The sequence below is a fragment of the Cupressus sempervirens genome, chromosome 5, assembly GCF_028749045.1.
Source record: "Cupressus sempervirens isolate cs-2001-9-10 chromosome 5, ASM2874904v1, whole genome shotgun sequence".
In the NCBI taxonomy this organism is placed as follows: domain Eukaryota; kingdom Viridiplantae; phylum Streptophyta; class Pinopsida; order Cupressales; family Cupressaceae; genus Cupressus; species Cupressus sempervirens.
In genome coordinates this window covers 259,817,374-259,843,148 of record NC_143122.1, presented here as the reverse complement: position 1 = coordinate 259,843,148, position 25,775 = coordinate 259,817,374, and the positions used below count along the sequence as shown (strand labels likewise).

The 25,775-nt window shown below is 37.7% G+C and overlaps 1 protein-coding gene across 2 annotated transcripts in view; it reads right to left on the bottom strand.

Annotated features, from left to right (window-relative positions):
- LOC149555532 (zinc ion binding protein) overlaps nt 1-25,775 on the bottom strand; it is a 120,207-nt gene that overhangs the window by 57,774 nt on the left and 36,658 nt on the right. For both annotated transcript variants that reach the window (XM_089829621.1, XM_089829622.1), the window contains one exon: nt 25,316-25,552. In XM_089829621.1, the coding sequence (XP_089685747.1) occupies nt 25,316-25,552 (237 nt within the window). The remainder of the gene's footprint in view (nt 1-25,315; nt 25,553-25,775) is intronic.

Below are 25,775 nucleotides of genomic sequence, written 5' to 3'. Positions count from 1 at the left end.
GCCAAGATGTTTAACTCGTTCACACTTGAATGACATAGGATGTCGAGTATTTGTCGGCCATGAAATGCTTAGCCCACTAATTAAATTCACTTAGACTGATGATTGCTAAGGCATACTGGAGTTCGTTGTGAGATAGTTAACAATCTACAAGATCACGGATATAGAGATCATTGTTCAATAACATTGGTATACTTTCCCACTTCTTCATTGGATTTCCAGACTCTTATTCAGCTTCTCCATCTTCTCTTTGCATTGGTGATTTATCATGTTTCATGAAAGCTTCACTCACTGGTTTGTGCAAATCCAAAGTCACTGTCAGATTGCAAAGTTAGTAATTGCTAATCTATGCATCATGTAAGGAATGTAAACCATCCCTTGATTTCTTCTAAACGAATGACATTGTAACTGCATTCGTGTCTCTTGGGCCACAAGCTTCTACATGTCGATGGTACACTAACATCACCTAAATATTTCATTCAATGGATCTGCAAATAGCCCTTCTCCCCACATGTTCCTTCTACACCTTGATTTGTGAAAGTTGAGTTCTTGTGAACGCACCATCAGGTGTTGAGTTTTCAAGGGCTTCGACACCTTAGCTGTGGTCACAATTCAATCCTTTATAATTTTCATTGCGGTCTTCTTGGCCTTGTGATAGTTGTGATTTTAACCTTATGAATTGTCGGTTGCAAGTTTATGTTCAGTGTTTTTGGCATGAACTGATGCTACTAATGAGATGGTGTCCTTTTCTTATGCACTACGTCAATGCCCAAAAGAAATTATCTATTTTCTCTTAACAATATGCTAGTTGTTGTTGTCCTCAACATGAATCGTACTTTACTCATATTTTCCTTTGAATTCCTCCACGATGATATGTAATTAACTTATTTGTGTACGATGTCTCTATATCTTTTATTGATTTCACTCTCATTCTCTTATGGTAATAGAAAGCTTCTACTCAGATTGAAGACGTGGACCATTTTTATCTTACGCACTATTAATATGAGATATATGTTATTAACCACTTCCATAATTATACAAATCCATTCATATCATGTATCTTTATTTTTATAGTCTTCCCATCTTATATATCTTCCACTGAAATAATTGGTACTTTGATCTTTCTATTGACAAAATTTGAATGCCACCAATTCTGTTCTTTTCACTTTCTTTTATCTCTTTGTCAATAGGTTTTTACGTATGCGTTCTTACTCTGTTTTGTGAATAAGGAGAGGATGTTCCTTAAGTATATCTAATTTGCCCCTAATCTTTTCCATACTTATTACCTGGTATGCGTTATTTACTTTCAGTTCTTCTTCAGAACCAAGTACTGCTTGCCTTCTATGCTTGTACCCAATTCTCACGATAGTGGAAGGAACATATCTTATAAGCAATCGATGAAATATATTAATCCATATATACATTGCTAGAAACAACTCCCAAACTCAATCATCCAAAATAACTCTTCTCTATTGTCGTCCTATCCCCTTCGCTTCTCCAATGAAGTCGAAATTCTTTTGGACTTTCATATTAATCCTTCCATCTTTTGGTACCATGGGAAGTCTTCTTCGTCAAAATGAAATTACATGCTTTGTTTTACTCTCATCTATAATGACTCCCTTCGTGATGACTGGTTAAATACTTCAGTGCCTGAAATATTGATCTGACTGGATTCTTCTTAATACGAAGTGATTATATCATATTTTTGTTATCTCTCCTCCGCTGGTCTGTTATTTAATGAATCGTCTTCTCTACTCCTCTGTAATTCCCTTCCCTTACATTGGATCATCCTCTATTGCATTCTTTTATTATATTCTTATAAGATCAAATCAAGAAGTTTGTATTTGCGTGTGGAATTATTATTCAGATTGCTGACAGATTGGTAGAGTTCGATAGATGCAGAAGACAACAATGATGTCGTATGCATATAAAATGCTAATAGCCCTCCCTGCCTTTTCAATCATCTAGTCACTATGCCATTCTATTTTTACAATATGTTTCTATCTATTTTTCTACATTTGCAGTTTCGCTTAGATACCATGTTGATTTTGAAGGACCGTTTTTTCCAAATGTAATAACACTCTCATTTACTTTTGTGTGTTCCAAATGCAGATTTGAATGAATATAAATATATGTAGAAGAGACATGTCTCTATGGTTTATTAGTTAATAGCCATTTGGACAATATGAACATTAATATATATATAATAATACATCTAATATGTATATAAGTAGCTATATTAGAGTTTGTCTAATTAATAATCAATCAATAACCATAGAATGATTGCCTCTAGGTCAATTCAATCCAACTGAAACTACAACATTAACAATAAAGTGATATTGTGAAGTTGAAGCCTCTTTAGTGAAAGGCGCACTAATGAAGCCAAATTGAGCAAGCGATATTATAAATATGATTCACATTTTGAGAATGGACATCCTGACTATTGTTTGCTTTTGTGAAATTGGTTGAGGGTTTTGGGAGTTTTAAAAATTGTCCTGGGGATTAGTTTGCAAATTATTGCTTTAGTATAATAATTTGCCTAGACTTCTCTATTGTGTTAACTGTTTCTGAGAAGTGTTCTTTGCAAGAAAAATTGACTGAGCTAAAGGTATTGGTTGTTAAGGAATCATATTTCAAGCCTGCAATTCTAAATAGGGAGAATTATTGAGCAATATTTGGCTGCCGATTACCAGTCTGGGCAGCGATTGGAGATTATTTTGATCTGCTAATTGATTGGAGGCATTGCTTCATGTCTTTACACCCTATGTGCAAGATTGGAACCAACAAGTTATTCAATGTGCCTAAGTGTCATGTCCCCAATTTTTGCCCTTCCTTAGTGACAACATTTCTAGTAGGGTTGGTCTATTATCTAGTTCCCATAGGCCAGCAGAGCATAGAGGGAACCAACCCAGGGGCTTTGAGAGTCATGCATGAGCTTCCCAAGTAGTTTGGAGCAGTAGACAACAATTTCTTACAATTTAGGAGGGATTCCTAATTTGTAGGGATTGACTAGGAGTGGTCTAGGAGGCATTTGGAGACCTTGGCGAACGTTTTGGAGACTTAAAGTGCATCTCCTATTTTTTAGGAGGCATTCCTATTTTTTAGGAGGAACTCCCAGTTCAGTGACAGTTCTCTCAGAGGTGCACACAGTAGGGGAGAGTCATTGGAACTCAATTTTGGTTGATTGGGGCTGTCTCCTACTTTTTAGGAGCATCCCTAGATTTTAGGGATGGACTGCCAGTTGACTCATCTTGTCCGGCATCAGTCACAGACAGGTGACAAGGTCAGATTCATGTTTGATTGGTCATTTTGGGCCTTATAAGACCATTTGGGTAATATTTTAATATATTTAAATATTTCCTAAGTTGGTGATTAAATAAATTAAAATAAGGTTAATAATATAACCATTTTGGAGTAATAAGGGGATTCTAGCTTCAGTTGATTAGGTACAACTATGTGTAATAGCTTGTTGGAAAGGTCTTGATTTATTATACATGATTTTTACTATATGTAAACTTTTTGGTGCCTTCAGCTATGGAATTTTAATAAAGTAATGTTTTTCCTATAGCATGGACGACTTTAATTGGGAAAATGTTATTTTATTATATTTTATTTAAAGGGCAAAGTGTAATTTCCCTTTAGGGTTTGATTTACAGTTGGAAGGGGATATAAGGAGATGGAGACCTAATTTCTTATTATCTTTTGCATATTGAAAAACTTGTTTTTGTGAATTGGCTCTGAGAGAGCAATTCTTTATCTGGGACGCAAACCCCGGGTTCTAGATTGGCTGGGACGTAGCCCTCAGCAGTTATTGGCATTGGATTCTTCAGACAGTGTGCGTTGCTATCAAGGATAGAGTACACCATTCTTTATTGTGGATTCAGGTTGTAGATTTATGGTTTCAGTGTTACAAATTGATTCTTTCAGATGGGACGTGATTCCTTGCAGTCTTACGGCTGCCATTTGCAGCAGTTTGGCATCATTGTTGGATGTAAGCTCCTTGGAACTGCATTGGATTTATTATTTGGCTTTATAAATCAGAAATCTGCCTTGTACGATTTATAGCAATTTTGATTTGGCTCTATGTTCTTATTTATTTTCAGTCTCCTCTCATGTTTATTGTTCATTATTCATTACTATTGTGAAACCTATCAAAAAACACAAAACAAAAACAAAACCTTCTGCAACTTCTGTCTATTCTCAAAGACCATCAAAGAAATCACAGGAAAATATAATTTATTAATTTAAAAACTACAGCAGATCAGCAAGGGCATCTATCAGGGATCTTTCACTAAGTTTATCATATTAAGGCCAGCGTAGCGTCTGACAGGGCCTGCGAACCTATTAACAGACCTGTGGCATTAATTTGTGGCCTGCACTCATCTATTAAGGGTTTGCATCAATTACCTAGGCCGTAATTATTCAGATTCAGGGTTAATATATGATTGCCAATGCTTTGTGATTAGTATCTAGTGGTTGAGCACGAAGTTTGGAGTAATGTGGGCTGCCTGGACATTTGAATTGTCATTGTATGAGGTGAAGGTGGCGTCCGTTCAGGAGTGATTAAATTTTCAAAGGCTTCCATGACCAGATTCTCTATTTATTTGATGTAGATTTCAATTTCCTAATAATAAACATTAAATATTTTGTAGTTAATAGGGCAAATAGTCCAGTATGCATTTTCTTTCAGCATTTTCCTTTGAGGCATTTGAATCATTTCAAAATACCAAAAAAAGCACATATACTCAAAAGATTCCAAAAAAAAATTAAAAACTCAAAATACTAAAAAAAATATATTTTACTTCCATCAACGTACCTGTTGGAGATTAGACAAGGTCTTTATAGTGGTATTAGAGTGGTTTCCTGCCAGCTTGCAGGAACTGGACTTAGTTATCAGTAGTTCAACATATTGTCAAAGTCGCATTCAGTATTTGATTCAATGATCTGCTATTCAGTATCATGGGTGATGATAGGAGATTCGTGCAAGGTATGCACTATACCTGTAGAGGTCCTACACCTAGGGAGGGAGAGCCTGAGATAAAGTTTGGTTCAGTAAGTGACAGGAATGTTGGTAGTGCAATTGGTTTGGCCAGTACACAGTTCAAAGATGTTGGCACAAGTTCCGAGATTGACAAAGAGGCTAGACAAACATTCAAGAACTTAATAATAGAACAACAGATGACCGATGTGTTGCAGCAACTTTCTGACACTGCAACAAATAGCACTCCCTCGGGGACGGGAGCATCGAGAGGGCTCATGACAGTTCTCATAAATCATGAGTGGAGGACAGATGTAGGGCAGAGGACCAAGTTACGATTGATGATAAGGTGGATAGGACTGGTAATATTGGAGCCTATCATAGGCCACAAAGACCCACCTTCTTGATACCGGAGTTGAATGCAGTCAATACGAAGACTGAGGCTGCACCCTTTGTTCATGTTGTAGTTGCTCATTTTGCTGAGTGGGATGCACTACCACGGCTATGAAGCAGAACTTGAAATTGATTGATATTTGACTCAAAAATGCGAGCATTCTAGAGGTAGGCTTACTCTAAATAGACAAAGGCCTAGGCAAACAAAATTACAAGTGGCTAGTAAGATGACACTAGCTCATTGTGATAGGAGTGGTAGAGTGAATGCTAGAGCTTGGGTTCACAAGCTCGATACCTACATCACTTTGTGTCCTATGACTAAGAAGGACGCCATCAAATTTGCAGTTCTACAACTTGATGGAGTTGCGCATGATTGGTGGTATCACTTTTTGGTATCTCTCCATCATGACTAGATCATATCATAACCATAGTTTGTTGATAGGTTGATAAAGCATTTTGACAAAAAGGATCCTCAGGTCTACTTTAGAGAGTTGGCTCAGTTACGACAAATAGCTAGTTTAAAGGTGTTCATCAGTGAGTTCCAGAGACTTTTTTTGATGGTATATGACATAACAGAGAGCACAATCATGCTCTTTATAGAGGGCCTAGTTGAGCCACTTAAAGACTGGGTTAAGTCACTTGATCTACCTTCTTTTAGGACGCTATGAAGAAGGCACGAAATTTGGAGTCATATGCACCTAGAGGCAAGTTTGCCTCAAAGCCTTCTAGTTCAACTTATGATGGGACAACTCCTAGGAGAGAGGAGAAATCGTATTCTAAGCGTCCTATGGCAGCATCTTTGGATCTAGATACCATTAATGATTTGAGGAGGAAGCAGCTATGTTTCTATTGTAGGGATCCATATGATGTCACTCATGATTGTCCTATGAAGCCTAAGGGCAAAAATAAGATGAAGTGGTTTTACGATGATAAGGATAGTTCTGATCCTATAGGGCAGCTAGCTGATTATAATCCTGATGATCATAGAGTGGGTGGAGACGATGATGATGAGATGGACGATTCCAACCTCAAGGTGGCCTCCCTTTCTAACACAAGGAAGGAGCTTTTCAAATCTACCAGTTAAGCTGAATACATACGCCTTTGAGGCAGATTTCTATGTGGTAGATATGGGCAGCACTAACATATTCCTTGGCACGGCATGGTTGCATACCTTTAAGGACATTTACCTTAGCACCGAGAGGATGAAGATGAGGTTCATCAAGGATGGGCAGCCACAAGTCCTTACGGCTATCAAGAATGAAGAGCTTAAGCAAATATCTCTTAGACGTATGCAGCACTTGGTACGACATGAAGATGCCTTTGATTGGGCAGTTGAGTGCAGGATGATGCCTACCTTAGAGGGTCCCAATAAGCTAACATATCATCCAAATATTCAGCAATTGAGGACTAAACACTTTAGAGTGTTTAGGGCCCGTTTGGTTACTAAAATTAGAATGGAATTGGCAGTTGGAAATATTAAAAATTTCTAATTCACTGTTTGGGTGCGCAAAATTGGAATTAGAATTGGAGAAAATTAGAACTTGGTATCCCCATTTACCCCTCAAACGTCGAATTCGGTCTTCCATCTAAATAGGTGGTATTGGTTTAATTCTCATTTTAATTCCAATCTGTTCAAAATGAGCATTACAAAATAACTAAAAATGAATTTTTTTTGAAGTCTGTCCTAGTCTGTTGCTCACTTGCTTTGCCTTATAATCGCTTATGTTGTTGTGTTAATTTTTTCCACCTCTACACAAGAGCAATATCAAGTTGCCATCGTTGATGGAGTTCACTAACGTCGAGAGCAATAAGAACGATCTGGTCTTTGAGTGCATGCAATACCAAGATACCCTCGATGATGATGAAGAGGAGTACGATGACAAAGAAGAACAAAAACTAATGAAGATCAGGCTTTCAAGATGAATCGGCCAGCACAGAGAAAAGTAGGAATCAACAAATTAATTTTTAAAGAACTATTGAAACTTGGAATGCATGAAGCTTTCCAAATGTGGGTGGAATTCCGAATCACGACTTGAAGACAATCCAAAATGAAAAAACATTACTTTTTAGCCGATTCTTCGCCCAATCTTGTGCTCGATGTAGATTGAAATACACTCAAATTTTGAAAAAAAAAAATGGTTTGTACATGAATGAGATTGAAAAGTGAAACGAGATGGGTAAAGGAGAGAAAACTAACCAAGGTTGAAGGCTCAAGTCAAGGCCACCATGAGGAACAGAAACTGCCTGAAGCTCCCACAGGCTTTCAAGAGAAGGCTATTACTGGAGCAAAGTCATATACGTCTGGTAACTTGCAGTAGCCAGCAACCAAACTCTTCTCCCCTCTCCACGAATCCTCAAAATCCTTCCCGACTCCATAGTCACATACTGGATACAAGAAAAATAACTACCAATATTTCTTCCAAGACCATAATTACTACTGTTAGTGTTATTAAGTGGATGAAGTGGTGACAAATATCATCCTTCTTGGAATTAATTTTGATTTTGTGAGTGACGCTTAAGGCTGAGGGGATGTGCAGAAAAAGCTCACAGAGTGGTTCTTCTGGTTTGGTTCTGTGTTTGACGCTGCCAAAAATGCATATAAACTCATCATCCCTAGCCCGCTCAATAAGGATGCCACATATGCAGACACACCATTATTGTTTGTCTAGTTGTTTGAATGTATTAGGCTAAACAAGAGTGAAAAATGACAGTAGTTTCTTCATCAATTTCAATCAGAATACAAACTTATTTTTGACTGAGATATTTTGGTTGGTATTCTAGTTCTACTAATGTGCAACCAAACGGAGCAAATGTGTATTCTCATGATGAATTCTTGGTGAAACAAACAGTACCAAATCAAACTCTCAAAACTATAATCTGGATTTCAAGTTCCAGAATCCCAAATCCAAGATTTCAAATGCCAATCCTTAAATCATATTCCAGCAACCAAATGGGCCCTTAGTAATATACCTCTTGGTAGACCACCTCACAAAGGGATTGAGCATATCATTGAGATGGAGGGCACTATGCCCATCACGATTACACCTTACTGGCACCCAAAGCAGCTAAACATGCAACTCCTCTTACAAATTTGACTTATAAGGGTGCTTTCAGTGGACTCCTCAGGCACAAGGTGCTTCAAGAAGTTCAAGATTATCATGACTTGTAATGACCCTTAACTATTAAGGCCACTAAAACCCTCAAACTGGACTGAGACAATTTATCAAACACTTGGCATGTAACTGAATAGAGCTGCGAATAAGGCTAATTGTTGTGCAAAGAAACCACAAAGTACAATGCCAATGAACAATAACAGTACCAATAACAATATTCAGATTATGGCAAATTTCAGCTTGCTATTACCGATATTTATGGAATGTGGTGCAAATGCATATGATTATAGATGGAAGACCATATGTAACCCTCATAAATGCAGTCCTAATCTGATTACAACAAAGGACTGATCTGAACACACAAATTGACTGAATTAAATAGCAGATATTAATGAACTGTCTAACTATGCAATTTTGATTGTAATCTACCAAACCCTTGACAAGACAATACAATGCTATGATATCACTGTTCAGATTGGAATATATATGACTGGAATATATATATGGACTGTTACAGCAGTGAATACAATGCAACTTTTACATTTTTTTTTTGCCATCAACTATCAACTCAATTGCAATGTAAAAGAACCTGGATCGCTGCCTTAATTTACTGATGACGGCTGATGAAGTCAACACCCCAAATCTGCCCAAACCGCCCTCCAACTGTGACAAATCTGCAACCCTGTGTTGGCCGTACCAAGTAGCTGGGAGACTGCGATTTCAATATCTGATTTTTTTGTATTTTTACTGCTAACGAAAATGCCCTAATTGGGGTCGCCTAGGGTCATATTGTGCCCTCCCAAAAGCATAGAATAGTTCCCCAATAGGTTGAGGAGATATGAGCAAATATTTGATTCCAAACCCTGGAGTTGCAATTCTGAAAATGTGCCAATTATGTCTTCACACCCTTGCCAAAATGATCCACCAATGCTATGATGAATTCAAGCCCTTATTCCAACCACGGACAAACCCTACAACGGATTCTCGATGAAGTACCAATGAGATGGCTGAATACCAACTCCAATTATGCAACCCTTCAGTAGATATTTCACTACCTCAGTTATGCCAATCTAGGGGAGTGATTCGTTCCCAAAGATCAAATAATATTTGCAGACCCAAGAGACTACAAATTTGCTCCACAATGGAAGAAGTAGAAGAAATCTCAAATCCAAGCCTGTCCAAAATGAGAGGCCCAGCCCTCTATTTATTCACTTTTCTAAGAAGTTGCTAGAACTTCTAGAAACATCCTTTATAAAATCTCATTATAATGCACTTTTTATAATAAAGTAGTTTTATAAAATAAAAAGTGCAACTCAACTTAAAATTATAACATGTAGGCCCCAATAACACATAATAATAAAATATAACCTCTTAACACTTCTTCAAGAGCAAGATATGACCATCTAATTCGCAGAATTGACTCTCTCTCCACACCATTTGCCTACGAGAGTCTGGAATAGGCAAAATCCATGATCAATGTCATGTCGAACTAAAGAGGGGACATTACATGACTTCATGCTCTGTGTTAGCTTTACCAGATTTCTCGAGACCATTTGATTTGCACCATGATGCCTCTTGAGAGGGTATTGGAGTAGTATTGTCCCAAGATCATCATCCCATAGCTTTTGAGAGCAGGAAACTACAGGGACCTAAGAGATACTTCGACATCTATGATAAGAAGATGTTGGCCATTATGCATGCTTTCGCCAAGTTCAAGCAATACTTAGTGGACAACAAGTTTTGCATTAAAACAGATCATAACAACTTAAAATATTTTCTAGGACAAAGAGACCTAAATGAGAGGCAGCAAAAGTGGGTCAGCAAATTACAGTAGTATGATTTTGACATTTTCTATATTAAGGGGCACAGAATGTTGTTGTTGACACCCTTTGTAGGTGACCCCAATTATGTTTGGTCATAGAGTTTGTTGAGGATTGGAAGCACTTGATCATCACACAGGAGCACAACTACCTTGCTGGGTTGCTGCAATCACTTCTCATTCCTAAGAGGAAGTGGGAGAGTATATCTATGGACTTTATTGTGGTCTTGCCTAAAGCTCAGGGCAAGGATTGCATTTATGTAGTAGTGGATCGGCTCACTAAGTATGCACATTTTTTTCCTATTACTATTACATATTCAGCTGTGAAGATAGTTGAGTTGTTCTTCTAAGAGGTGTTCAGGTTGCATGGTTCACCCTGGACTATAGTGGGCGATCGGGATAGCAAGTCTTTCAGTCATTTTTGGCAGGAGATTTTTAGATTATGTGGGACAAAATTTGACTCCGAGCACCAATTATCACCCACAGGCTAACGACCAAACTGAGATCGTAAATAAGTGCGTTGAGAGTTATCTAGGGACCTAAGTTTGTTCTCAACAGAGGGCTTGGGTGAAGTGGACCCATTTATGCAAGTACCATTATAACTCCACTCAATATATGACCATTCAGATGTCTCCATTCAGAGCTCTACATGGATATGATCCTCTGAGCTTCATGGATTTGTTGTGTAATGATAGTAGAGTGGCTAGTGCAGGTGATATGTTACAAGATAGTAAGGACATTATGAGGGCATTGAAAGATAACATACAAAGGGCACAAAATCAGCGAAAGCATTATGTCGATTAGAGGACAGCTCTCTCCTTTCAAGTGGGTGATATGGTTTATTTGATGTTGCAACTATATAGACAGTCTTCCATTAGGAAGAGTGGAGCTGATAAACTCAAGCCTCGTTATTATGGTGCCTTCCATGTGGTGAGGCGTATTGGCGAGGTGGCTTATGAGTTGGATCTGCCTAAGGATAGCAAGGTCCATAATGATTTTCATGTTTCACGCCTCAAGAAGGCATTGGGCAGACGTGGTTGTCTCCTGTGTTGCCACCTTTAGATGATGAGGGAAGACTCGAGTTAGTTGCTAAGATGATTCTTGACACAAGGGAGAGGCAGGATGCGGAGGACTATTAGAGAGCTTTTGATCAAGTTGCAGGGCCTACCGGATGAGGATGCTACTTGGGAGCCTAAGGATATTCTTCAGCACCTCATATTGTGATTGCTTGGGGACAAGCAATCTTGGGGACGGAGGACTATAATGTCCCCAATTCAGCAGGTTCTAGGAGTCAAGGTTGGTCAGCATCATCGCGACCCTCATGAGTTGACAATTGGATTTGAGGGTCTTAGCTATAGACTCATTTTTTTAGTACGTCTATTTTTGGCCAATGTCTATTTCTAGCAATACAGATGTTGGAATAGTGGTGATGGTCGTTCATTCAGTAATCTGCTCAGGATGAGATAATTTATTGGAGAATCATATTTATTGCATAAGTTATTAAGGCTTACTAATAAATGCACTTTATAATATTAATGCACTTTAAGTTATAAAGTGATGTTGTGAAGCTAAAGCCTCTTTAGTGAAAGATGTAATGATGAAGCCAAATTGTGCAAGTAATATTATAAATATCATTCTCATTTTGAGAATAGACATCCTTAAATATTTGCATTTGTGAAATTGGCTGAGGGTTTTGGGAGTTCTGAAAATTGTCCAAAAGATTGTTTGCAAATTATTGTTGAAGTATAATAATTTGCCTAGACTTCTCAACTGTATTGATTGTTTCTAAGAAGTGTTATTTGCAAGAGAAATTGATTGAGCTAAAGGTATAGGCTATTAAGGAATCATATTTCAAGTCGGTGATTCCAGATCGAGAAATTATTGAGCAATATTGGGCTGCCAATTACCAGTCTAGGGCAGCGATTGGAGGTTATTTTAATCTCCTAATTTATTGGAGGCATTGACTCATGTCTTTACCCCCTACGTGCAAGATTAGAACCTGCAAGTTATTCATTGCGCCTACATTCATCATTTGAAGGCTAGCATAGCTTCCAATGGGACATGCGAACCCATTACCAAACCTGTGGCCTTAATTTGCGGCATGCACTCATCTATTAAGGGTCTGCATCAATTACCTCGAGCGTCATTATTCAATTTCAGGATTAATCTATGATTGCCAATGCTCTGCAATTAGTATCTAGTGGCTGCGTATGAAGTTTGGAGGTTAATGTGAGCTACCAGAACAGTCTATGGTGAAGGTGGTGTCCATTTCAGGAGTAATTAAATTTTCAAAGGCTGTCATGAACAGGTTCCTTATCTATTTGACAGAGTTGCCGGAAACTCCTTTGTCCCTTCTTAGACGTGTGTATCCCCATATCCAATTTGGAAACATATCCAATACTACCCAGATACACGTCGAATATTGTACCCATGTCTGCCTAATAAACTTGATTTTTGAACAATACCAAATACTATGAGATTTTATTTTTTTAAAGATTTGATGTAGACCTTCCCTTTAATGTAAAAAAAACTATATTAAAGCAATTTTCTATAAAAAAATAGCATAAACAAATCCTCCACCAAATGAGAAAGACAAATAAAATGTTTTTCTATTTCAGCAACCCGTTTTTGGGTTATGTTGTAATGCAACTCTACTATGTTTACATATTGTAAAGTGTTAACTTATAAATATTTATGTAGCATTTATGTGTCAATATTACTTCTTAAGTAATGAAAATCTCCTACAATAAATTACATAACTATGTTAAATATATGTATGTGTTATTTATTAATGTTGTGTCCAACCGTATCCATATTTCAGGTCTTAAAAATGGCCGTATCCGTACCCAATACCGTATCTATATTTGTATCCGTGTCTGTATCCATGCAACTTTGCTATTTGGTGTAAATTTCATTTTCCCAATATATAACATTATATATTTTGTGCTTAATAGTGCAAATAGTCCAGTCTGCATTTTCTTTCAGCATTTTCCTTTGAGGCATTTGAATTATTTCAAAAGACCAATAAAAGCACATATACTCAAAATATTCCCAAAAATTTAAAAAAATCATTTTACTTCCATTAGCATATGAATTGGAGATTAGACAAGGACTTTACAATTGAGTTTACGTGCACATACAAATAATAAAACTCTAGAGCGCACAATTCAAGATGAAAGTCAAAAACTAATGATGCCAGAAGTAAATTCTTTAAACAATGATAGCGCTTCAGATTTGCCAGATCCAAAACCAAAGAAATAGAAAGTAGAATAGGGCGAGGGGATAATCCCACCAAAATTGTGCTTGCCAAATAGAGAAGATCTTTCACTTCTCGAATGGCGATACAAAGTAAAACTCCAACTGGATTTTTTAGTACAATAAAACACATCCTACACGCCGTTCATAATACCCCATTAGAGGAAAACTCTGGATGTGCACAAGTGCAATACAGCAAACACTACGACCAAAATAAAAGATGGGCCCAAGATATACATAAACCAATCGGAACCCCAAATACATTTTTTAAAAATTTAAGCCCCTGTTTTATTAATTAAAGGTCCTTTTATTATATTATTTAAATTCTAGGACCAATTAATTTAATTAAGTTATTACATTAGAAATTTGGGGATATCATACTTAACACACCATAACAACAATAAAAACTTGTTTCTTCACAAAACTTGACAAATTTCGTCTTTTACGACCTTAATCACCATTTCAATCAAACTTTGGCCCCTCCAAAGATGGCGGAAATTTGAGAATCAAAGGAATCTATGGGGCGGACTTCTTGTGATCTTAGGAATTCCGCCAATCATGACTTTACTATTTTTGGCATCAAAACCCAAACTTACTCAAAATGACTCATTTTCTAGCACTTGGCCTAATTATCCTCACTAAACTCCATTCTTTCCCTTTGAATTTCAAATTGTGTCAAGAAAAAGGAACTCCAAGATTGGCGAAAATTTCTTTGATAGAAGAATTTCCATCGTGGGAACCCTCTAATTAGAGGAATCCCACCTAGGACTCATGAAGATACACAAGCTTTCAAGTTAGACAAATTCAAACTTCAAGCACAATTTCCCTGACATTATTGAATTCCCACTAAGGTCAAACAAACCACTAAAACCTACAACTAAGGCGAAAAGCAGGGTCCCCATTCGCAATGGGATAACAGTGTGGAAACCACAATAGGTGACAGTGTCGATAAACATGTACACATCTCACATCTAGGGCTAATTATTTTATCTAGTCTATTTTCCCTGCATTATTTATACTAATAGCATGCACATGATAAGAAGACCACAACATATATTTGCAAGTCACCTCAACCAACTCCATTGTTCTATGCACATAGGTTACATCTATCATGACCTACACCACAATCTCAAGGCCAACCCTCTTGATAGCATGCTTGTGGCTCTTTCAAAAATTAACAATTGTAAGCAAATGATGACTATATAATTTGAGCATGATATTGATAAGTGGATGATGCCTAGTTCCATCCACCCTTTCATGGCAATGCTCCATCCACTTGTGACCCATGTAGCCTTCATTTTCTCCATAACAATGTTAATCTTGAGATAGTGTGCACCTAGGATTGCGGTCCTCATTTTCATCTCCTCTAGTGGCAAATGTGAAGGCCTTACTCTTATAATCTTAGCCACAACCTCCTTATAATGAAAATGAGCAACATGGAATGCCATTAGCAAAGAATAATTTTCCAATGGCATCATCTACATCATATTTTATATATGCATTGCAAATTCATTTTACAGCATTGGCACAACTTGTCATCTATATTTCCCCTTGGGCTCTCTTGCAATCTAGCATAGTACTAGAGAGTGTGGCATGTTCATTGTTTTACCATCTTCTCTCTATTTTTGTGACAACATGCCACATGGCCTGACACATTTCCCTAGTATGTAAAGATGTGCACTAAAGTAATGCTGCCTTTAAATCTATGCCCAGAAAATTGTAGTGTTCCGCAAGTACACACCCTCTCTAAACAAGATCATCCCCAGAGATGGGAGCAACCCTAATATGTTGAGATGGTAGGAAAACATCCCTTTGTCATTATACAACTACCACCAATAGGTAGATGTTTTGGGACATCTTGATGATAGGAAACATTTCTAAAGCATCTCCTCTTGTTGGAGACATTGTGGGGCATTAGATCAACCGTAAGATTACACAAGATCCCCAATGAGAATTTTGATTCAATCTTTGTTATTTTTTATGAGGCTATTTGCCCTAATAACATTGTGTTTTCCTTATAATGCTACACAAATGACTCCATTTTCTCTACAAATTCATGAATGCATGTGTTTAGTAAGTTCTCTATATTGAATGGCTCCACAAATCATTTACAAAACCTACAATCTTCTTTAAAAAGTTAAACATAAAACCTATAAAAAAAAATTAAGGACGGTATTCAAAGTAAAATGCTATATGGACTCATAAACAAATTATTTTAGAAAATTAATGGCTGCAATGTTTTTCTAACTAATGACATGACTCTGTTGAGAAAACATGCTCGCAGGTCTGAACCTCCATAAAACAATTTAACGTATCTCATGTTTTTCTAAATAATATGATCGATGCACATAACAAGGGTGGTACTAGACTTGTGGACCACTCACGTTTTATTATAAATCAAGCAATTATCCTACTTTGGTATGAGTGAAAATTTTACCCATTAATGATGGATAAAGATTACTTCCATAAAAACTTCTACAAAGTTTATAATTATTAGTTTCATTAATAATTGAAAATAGGAGTTTAGTCTTTGACTTTGGTTATTTCTATCGTCAAGATTGTATCTATTATATTGTTTTAGTCTTTGTCAGCCGGCTGGATGGTCCCAACAGTGTTTTTGTAGCCGACGGAATGATTGTAGCCAGTGTTTTGTATTTTGTAGCTAACAGGTAAATAGTTTATAGCGGACATAATGTTTGTGGCCGATGGACTCCTCCGGAAGGTTCGGCGGATAGTATTTATATCCCGTCTGGGATCATTGTAAATCATCATCTACTATTGCGAATATTATTCTTCTATTCTATTCCATTGTCTGTATGCGTTGATTTCCTTACCAGTATGGTAAACATTTGGCGTCGTTGCCGTAAACATTCGGTGTTTTGTATTTTTTTTTTATTAGCAAAACAAAACAAAGAAAAATAAAAATGACAACAGATTCAAGTTGTTTGAAATGAGTAACAGATGATGCCAAAGGGAAGGGGAAGCAGCAATGGTTACCAGAAAGAGTCTGGAATTGGCAGAAAATGGCAAAAACAGTGTGTTCCGTGCATTTTTATGTGGGTTCCGGAGTGTTAATTTGGTCTTGGCGGCGAGGGGCGCTGCCCCTTGACCCCGCAGGGGGCATTGCCCCCTGAACCCCCAGTCGTTGTGGATATCAGTCGTGGGAGTCTGACCAGTTGAGAAGAGTTGAAGTTGCTGCAGGCATGGACTTTCTGTGTACCAGAGGCACTGGGAGTAGGTGTTGGCCGGGAGGCTGTCTTGGTGGATGCGTAGAGAGCTCGGGAGGAGCTAATCATCCAGTTGGAGGTAGTGCAGCGACACTTGGCTCAGGGTACCGAGGAATTGAAAACAGAGAAAGCAGCACAAGTGGCTATCAAGGTCAGCTTGAGGAGACAGTATTGTGTTAGCAGAGGCTACAGATGTAACGGGATGAATGTGGAAGTGATGTGACAGAAGCGGATTTCTCTTGTTGTAGTCACTTTGTTAATGTATTTTGTTTGTTAATTTGTTTCAGATATTTTGTAATTGTCGTCCGGAGACGAATTTTCTTTTTGGGGGGGATGGTGTCAGCCGGTTGAATGGTCCTGGCGATGTTTTTGTAGCCAACGGAATGATTGTCGTCGGTGTTTTGTATTTTGTAACTGACGGGTAAATAGTTTGTAGTGGACATAATGTTTGTGGCCGACGGACTCCTCCAGGAAGGTTCAGCGGATAGTATTTATATCCCGTCTGGGATCATTGTAAATCATCATCTACTATTGCGAATATTATTTTGCTATTCTATTCCATTGTCTGTATGCGTTAATTTCCTTACCAGTACGGTAAACAGTCTTAACCGAGGATCAATATTTGAGTTAGTTATACAATCTCCATTTATGTTTATTTTACGATTAGCAAGAATGTAAACTTCATTAATTTCCTTGTAAACATGATCTGTGGTGTAACTTCCCAACTTACCCAAAACAAGCACTACTTCTGGAAAACGGTATTGATTTTCTAGTTTGGTGATTTTTTCTTTTTTACAAAATTGATGATTATCGTTGAGTCACCTTCAATTTTAACTCTTTTGCAAGCATAAACATTACATAATTGAAGCCCAAAAGATGAAGGCTTGGACTTCATTCCTTGTTGATTTCTTCTTTTAGCCTCATCAACACTACTCTAAATTTCGTATGCATCGCTAATAATACATATTGATCCAAATGCTCTTGAACTCCTTTCTGATGCTCCATCAAAAATTATTGTAAACCAGCAAAAGGGAGGAGATTTCCATTGCACTTCTTTTTTAAGAGTTTAAGAGTCAACCCTTCCATCCACATTAATAGGAGATATATATTTGATATGTTAATTATTATTAATTGATAAATTAATTTCTTCATTGATAATTCAATTATATTATATATTTCTTACAAATTTACACTCGTTCCTAATATGGCCAAACTTAGGTCCTTGGTCTCCCCATCATATGCACTCTTTTAAAATCTATGAAGCAAACAATTTTATAGGAGCTTTCTTATCAAAGGGACCCTTGGTAAAATCTTACTACTTGGAAGATCAATTCAAATGAGCACTCTCAATAAAACTAGTTGCCTCGACCCCATTCCCTCTCTTCCCTACACTTATATGCTAATTCTGTAATGTCCCATTTTTTTGGAGGAATTAATTATAAAGTTATCAATTAAAAAAATATATATTACAAGGTAACTTTATAAATTAAATAAAAAAATTTTCTAGAGGTTGCTGGAAGAAGCGGAGAAAAATTAAAAAGGGAGGCCGACCTATCAAGGAAAAAATAATAAATAGGCATTGAGGGCTCATTGCCTATCATCGAGATTTATTATTTCTTTTTGCTGATGTGCGTTGTGGAGCCTAGGGTTTCTACAAGTAGTCACAATTGGCCATTGAGAACGAAAACTCTCAATTGGTACACAATTTTGAGGGTGTGAAAGATCCCCTAAATTATTGCAGCTGTGGGAAGGATATTTTAGTCCTTTCACTTGTGCTTAATTGCTGGTTTGGAGTTTCCAGTGGGGTTGCACTTTCATCATATCATCTTCAGCATTCAGTCTCTATCATTTAATCAATCCAAGTTCTTTATTTCAATTTGTAGTTGCAACAAGTTCTCAATTGTATACAGCCAGTTAGGGTTTCTCTGTAATGTGTTATGTCATAATGTTTTGGTGCTGAAATTTGCCATATCATTTGTAAAAACATTTGGTTTTCATTGAATGAATACATTGGCACTATTATTTCTTTTATTTCAGTAATATATTTTAGCAGTGTATTAAATTTAGGGTTTTGTTTAGTGGCCTATTGGTACGGGTCATTACAGTGGTATCAGAGCGGTTTCCTACCAGCCTGATAGGGTTACCCAGCCACCATTTAATTTAGTTTACAAAAGAACCAACATAACTGAGAATATGGCTAAGAGACGTTCTCAAAGCCCATCCAAAACTGTGTGAGATGATGAGACTTTACAGCAACAGGAAAGGCTTCTACAATCAATAGAGGCAAGTACACAAGCAATGATGGTTATGATGCAACATTTGATTGGGGAAAATAGGAGGAATAATCATAATAATGACCAGGATGACAGGAGCATAGCAGGATCACAACATAGGACACGGTCTGGAACAGCTGACAGACCCACATGTCCTACATTCAGAGAAGAAACTCCAGCACGCACACCTGATGCTATGGTAACAGTTATTGTAGATGAACTTCGACAAGCGAGGAATGAGTGGGATTCATTACCAGAATATGTACAGGATGGATGGACATTTGACAGGTACTTGAACTATAGAGCTGCCAGGCAGAAGCAAGTAGATAAACACAGTGAGTTGCAACAGGTCACCAAGAAGTTGGTATTACCCACATTTGATGACAGTGGAAAAATGACTACTCGTCCTTGGATTCATAAGGTGGATACTTTCCTATCTTTGAAGACGATGACAGAATTTGAAGCACTCAAGTATGCCACTTTACACTTAGATGGGGCAGCACATGATTGGTGGACACATGGCATGATCACATTGCAACACAATCAAGTAACCACTTATCAGGAGTTTGTGGATAGATTGATAGAAAGGTTTGATAAAAAAAATCCTAAAGTTTATTTCCAGGAGTTAGCCCAGTTGAGACACTCAGGAGGCTTAGAACAATTTATCAATGACTTATAGAAGCTTGCAGTGATGGTACCTGACATTTCAGAAAGAAGGCTAGTTATTTTATTCACAGAGGGATTAACTGAACCACTCAAGGGGTGGGTAAAGGCCTTTGATCCTCCTACATTACAGGAAGCCATGAAGAAAGCCCGCAGTATGGAACTTGCAGCTCCAACAAACCGGTTTAGTTCAAAGAGTTCTTCATCATTTAGAGATAACAAACGGGAATTCAGCAAGGGTAAAGAGAAGGTTAGTGACTCAAAAGACAAGCTAGCTACACCTTGGGATAAGGAAACACTTAATGACCTGCGTAGGAAGAAGCTATGCTTCTTTTGCACAGGTCCCTATGAGTTTGGTCATGATTGTCCTATGAAGCCTAAGGGGAAGGCTAACCGGGTGATGTGGGCTTATTACGAAGGTTCAGATTCAGACATCTCAGAGCACCATGATGAGGATCCTGATGAGGCAAAGGGTGAACAAGAGGTAGATAGTGCTGAGAAAAAAGAGGCTCCAGAGATACATTTACAGGAAGCTTGTCTGTCTAGTATTCAAAGAGAGGGATCTTTCAGATTTCAGGGAGTCTTGGCAGGACAAAAGATTATCTCTGTTGGATACAGGTGCCACGCATAATTTCATTGATGCATGATTTGTGGAGAGGCATGGACTCATTATTGAGGAGTTCAAGGGACTGAGAGTTAAGGTAGCTGATGGATATACTCTTCGTTGTGATAGGATGGTGCGAGATCTACCTTTGCACCTGAACAACTACGAGTTTAAGGCGGACTATCATGTGGTCAACATGGGTGACATGGACATAGTACTTGGGATGCAATGGCTACATTCTTTGAAGGAGGTTACCCTGAGATTGGAGGATATGGAGATACGATTCGTGGTGGATGGCAGGACTCATGTGCTAAAGGCTATCCGTAATGGTGATGTCAGGACTATCTCATTTAGGCGGTTGGAGAGATTAGCCAAACATAATAATATAGAGTGGGCGGCAATATGCATTTTGATGCCTACCCAGGAAGGGCAACATAAGACTGAATATCATTCAGATATTCAAAAATTGAGAATCAAGTATGGGAAGGTATTCAGTGAGATTCCACCAAGTAGGCCACCAAACAGAGGTATTGAGCACATTATTGAGTTAGAGGAAGGTGCTAAGCCTGTCATGATCACATCATATTGGCACCCAAAACGACTCAAAGATGAGATCAAGAGGACCATCAACGAGTTGCTAGCAATGGGACACATCAGACCAAGTAAGTCACCCTTTGCATCTTCTATTGTTTTGGTAAAAAAGAAGGATGGTACTCTACGAATTTGTATTGATTACAGGGTGTTGAATAAGAGAACTATAAAGAACAAGTATCCCATCCCACGCATCGATGAGCTGATAGACGAATTGCATGGGGCTTGTTATTTCACAAAGATTGATTTGAGATCAGGCTATCACCAGATTAGAGTTCGAGAGAAAGATATTGAAAAAACTGCTTTTAGACGTCATTACGGGCATTTCGAGTTTGTAGTCATGCCTTTTGGTTTGACTAATGCACCTGCCACTTTTCAGTCCACTATGAACAAGGTCTTCCACCATCAGTTGAGGAAATTTGTGCTAGTGTTCTTTGATGATATTTTGATCTATAGCAGGACATGGCAGGAACATTTAGAGCACTTGGAGACAGTATTAAGCATTTTACAGAGCGAGTCTTTGTATGCCAAGGAGTCCAAATGTGATTTGGGGAAGACAGAATTGTTGTATCTTGGACACATCATTAGTGCGAATGGATCCTGAAAAGATCCGTGCTATTGTTGATTGGCCACCACCAGAGAACCTTACACAGTTAAGAGGGTTCCTTGGTCTATGTGGATTCTATCGCAGGTTTGTTAGTGGCTACTCATGACATGCAGCGCCCATGACAGATTTGCTGAAGAAAGGGGCATTTGTGTGGACTCGGGAGGCACAGGAGTGTTTTATGCGGTTCAAGCAAATAATGACTACATGCCCAGTATTAGCATTACCTTAATTCACAAAGCCATTTGAGCTTCAATGTGATGCTTTTGGAGAGGGAGTTGGTGTTGTACTCATGCAAGACAAGCATCCTATAGCTTATGAGAGTAGGAAACTCAGAGGGGTTGAGAGATCATTCAGCATATATGATAAGGAGATGTTGGCCATCATGCATGCCTTGGCCAAATTCAGACAGTATCTTGTGGGCAGCAAATTTTGTATTAAAACTGATCATAATAGTTTGAAGCACTTTTTGGGACAGCGGGACCTGAATGATCGTCAGCAGAAGTGGGTGAGTAAGTTACAGACATATGATTTTGATATCACATATGTTAAGGGGACGCAAAATATTGTTGTAGATGCTTTATCCCATAGGCCACACCTCACTTCTATGATTCAGATATCAGAGGATTGGCAACACTTGATTGTAGCAGAATATGGTAAAGACACGTGGGCCTCTGCTATAGTGGAGGGGACAACAATCGACACCAGATACACTCTCAGAGATGATTTGATCATTTACAAGAACAAGATTTACTTAGTCCCAGGATTGAAAGTGAAGCAATTGATTTTGAGAGCATTCCATAATTCACCTACAACAGGCCATCCTGGGTATTTCAAGACTTACAAATTAGTACAGGAACGGTTCACTTGGAAGGGACTTAAGGCTGATGTTTTGCAGTATGTGCGTGAGTGTCATGTTTGCCAGCAAAACAAACAAGAGCACACTTATCCAGCAAGGCTCCTACAGCGACTTCCTATTCCTGACAGGAAGTGGGAGTGCATTTGTATGGATTTTATTACGGGCTTGCCCAGGGCCCAGGGGCGCGATTGTATCTATGTGGTGGTGGATAGGCTGAAAAAATATGCTCACTTCTTCCCTATCGTTACTACATACTCAGCAACTCAGGTGGCAGAGGTCTTCTTCAGGGAGATTTTTAGATTACACGGTTTGCCTCGAAGCATTGTGAGTGACAGGGACAGCCGCTTCATGAGTCACTTTTGGCAGGAGATATTTCGGTTGTGTGGCACTAAGCTTACACCTAGTACCAGTTATCACCCACAAACTGATGGTCAAACAGAGATTGTAAACAAATGGGTGGAAGGGTATTTGAGGAATTATGTGGCAGATCAATAGCGAGCTTGGGTCAGATGGATATATCTCTGTGAGTATTGTTACAATACTACATATCATATGACTATACAAATGACACCCTTCATGGCACTTTACAGTTATGAGGCACCTAGTTTCTTAGATTTGTTGTTGGGAGACAGTCGAGTACCCCGTGCAGGTGAACTATTACAGGAAAGTAAGGATATAGTTGCTACTCTCAGAGACAACATTGCTAGAGCTCAAAACCAGCAAAAACAGTATGCAGACAAGAAGAGGACTAAGCGTAGTTTTGAGGTAAATGATATGGTTTACCTCATGTTGCAGCCATATAAGCAATCCACTCTCAAGAAGAGTGGTACAGAGAAACTCAAGCCACGCTATTATGGACCATTCAAGATCATCAAACGAGTTGGTGAGGTGGCTTATGAGTTGGAGCTTCCCACAGATAGTAGAGTGCACAATGTGTTTCATGTATCACACCTCAAAAAGGTGTTGGGTCAGAATGTGATGCCTTCTGCAGTATTACCTCCCTTGGATGATGAGAGGAAATTGATCTTAGTGCCAGAATCCATTCTGGATAGTAGAGAGAAGCAGCTTCGCAGGAGAGTAATCAGAGAGTATCTAGTTAAGTGGAAAGATTTACCTATTGAAGATGCTACTTGGGAGGGAGAAGTGATTTTGCAGCATCCAGCATTAAGATTGCTTGAGGCCAAGCAATTTTAGGAGGGGCGGACCTGTAATGTCCCATTTTTTTGGAGGAATTAATTATAAAGTTATCAATTAAAATATATATATTACAAGGTAACTTTATTAATTAAATAAAAAAATCTTCTAGAGGTTGCTGGAAGAAGCAGAGAAAAATTAAAAAAGGAGGCCGACTCATCAAGGAAAAAAGAATAAATAGGCATTGAGGGCTCATTGCCTATCATCGAGATTTATTATTTCTTTTTGCTGATGTGCATTGTGGAGCATAGGGTTTCTGCAAGTAGTCACAATTGACCATTGAGAACGAAAACTCTCAATTGGTACACAATTTTGAGGGTGTGAAAGATCACCTAAATTATTGCAGCTGTGGGAAGGATATTTCAGTCCTTTCACTTGTGCTTAATTGCTGGTTTGGAGTTTCCAGTGGAGTTGCACTTTCATCATATCATCTTCAGCATTCAGTCTCCACCATTTGATCAATCCAGGTTCTTCATTTCAATCTGTAGTTGCAACAAGTTCTCAATTGTATACAGCCAGTTAGGGTTTCTCTGTAATGTGTTATGTCATAATGTTTTGGTGCTGAAATTTGCCATATCATTTGTAAAAATATTTGGTTTTCATTAAATGAATACATTGGCACTATTATTTCTTTTATTTCAGTAATATATTTTAGCAGTGTATTAAATTTAGGGTTTTGTTTAGTGGCCTATTGGTATGGGTCATTACAAATTCTTCGATTCAATTGGGTTCCCAACTGCCCTATTGTCACTCATGTTGTGAGAAATGAAACTTATGGTTCAAGTTTATTATTTGAAGGCACATGTTTTCTTTTTGTTCTTACATGGAACATAGAAGCAAAGGACACACAAAAGATGCTATACTGTGACTTTTACTATTGAAATTGGACATTTAAAAATGAAATCAACAATTGAAAAATAAATATTACATACTATTAGTTAAACATGTAAACTAAAAAGAAATCTTGGAATTCTGATCTTCATTTCAATTTTATTTTTCTACTGATACATTTGATTGAACTGACTATGCAATGACACTGATTAAAGCAACTAATGTATCCATGATATGATTATGACAATATGATATCACTGAGATAATGAATGCAATATCAAAAATGAAAATATCAACCTGATTGATTACAGACTGATTATTGATTCAACGGAAACAAACTTGTTCATATATCCATAATGACCTTAACACAATATGTTCCACTGGGTAATGTCTTGATCATGATGAAACATAAAATTATTTGATTGTTTACTGAATCCAATCTAGAATCAAAATAGGAATACAAAGAATGATGCTCATTAAAATGATGCAAACCTTAATATTTCATATATCCACATTGATAACAAACTACATGGTGCAATATAAACTAAATATAATCATATCATTACACTGCTATACTGTTAATGTGTTTGGAAACAAGGTCAATCAACAAAGCAGAGAGCAACACATCCAAGGGCAGGGACCCCAACTAATTAATCCACAAAACCAAAAACCTTGAAAACAGTGTTTTGCAAGTATACAATGCATAAATAAAGGATAATAATGGTTTTCAAAAAATTGAATAAAGGATTATTGTTAATTGTTGTATAATGTTAAAGGCTTAGTGGTAAGTATAGTATTGTGTGCTTCTATAGTGCCTGTTATAATAGAAATAAATAAAAGGAAAATAACCACTAATTACAAGAAAGAATGCAAAACGCTTGTAATCTTGGAATTCTATGTACAAAAAAACAAACCTCAAGCCAGCCGCTGTTATAAACAGCAATTAAGATATCGTTGTACATGGCAAGAGCATAAACTGAGCACAAGTGAGTGGGAGCATTGGCCCCTAAAACTGTCAAAGGACTATGGTCTTTAAGCCACCATAAACGAACAGTTCCATCCCAACTTCCACTATACAAAAGCCCTTCATTGATATACAATGCTGACACTACTGACTTATGGCCTTCCATGGTACAGATAAGGCTGTAATCCTGAAGAAGAAAGAATCTGATTAATGTATATCCAAATCATTGCCTGAATGATACAAATGGGGAATCTCGCACCTCAAGCAAAACTTTGTACAACATATGCAAAAAAATATCAGAAAAGAATAATGAAAATGATGGAAAACAAGACTCTACTTTCACACTCATGCAAACTTAGTCCACATCAAGTAAGGCCCAAATCGACAGCAGTTGGGAACTCATATATGAA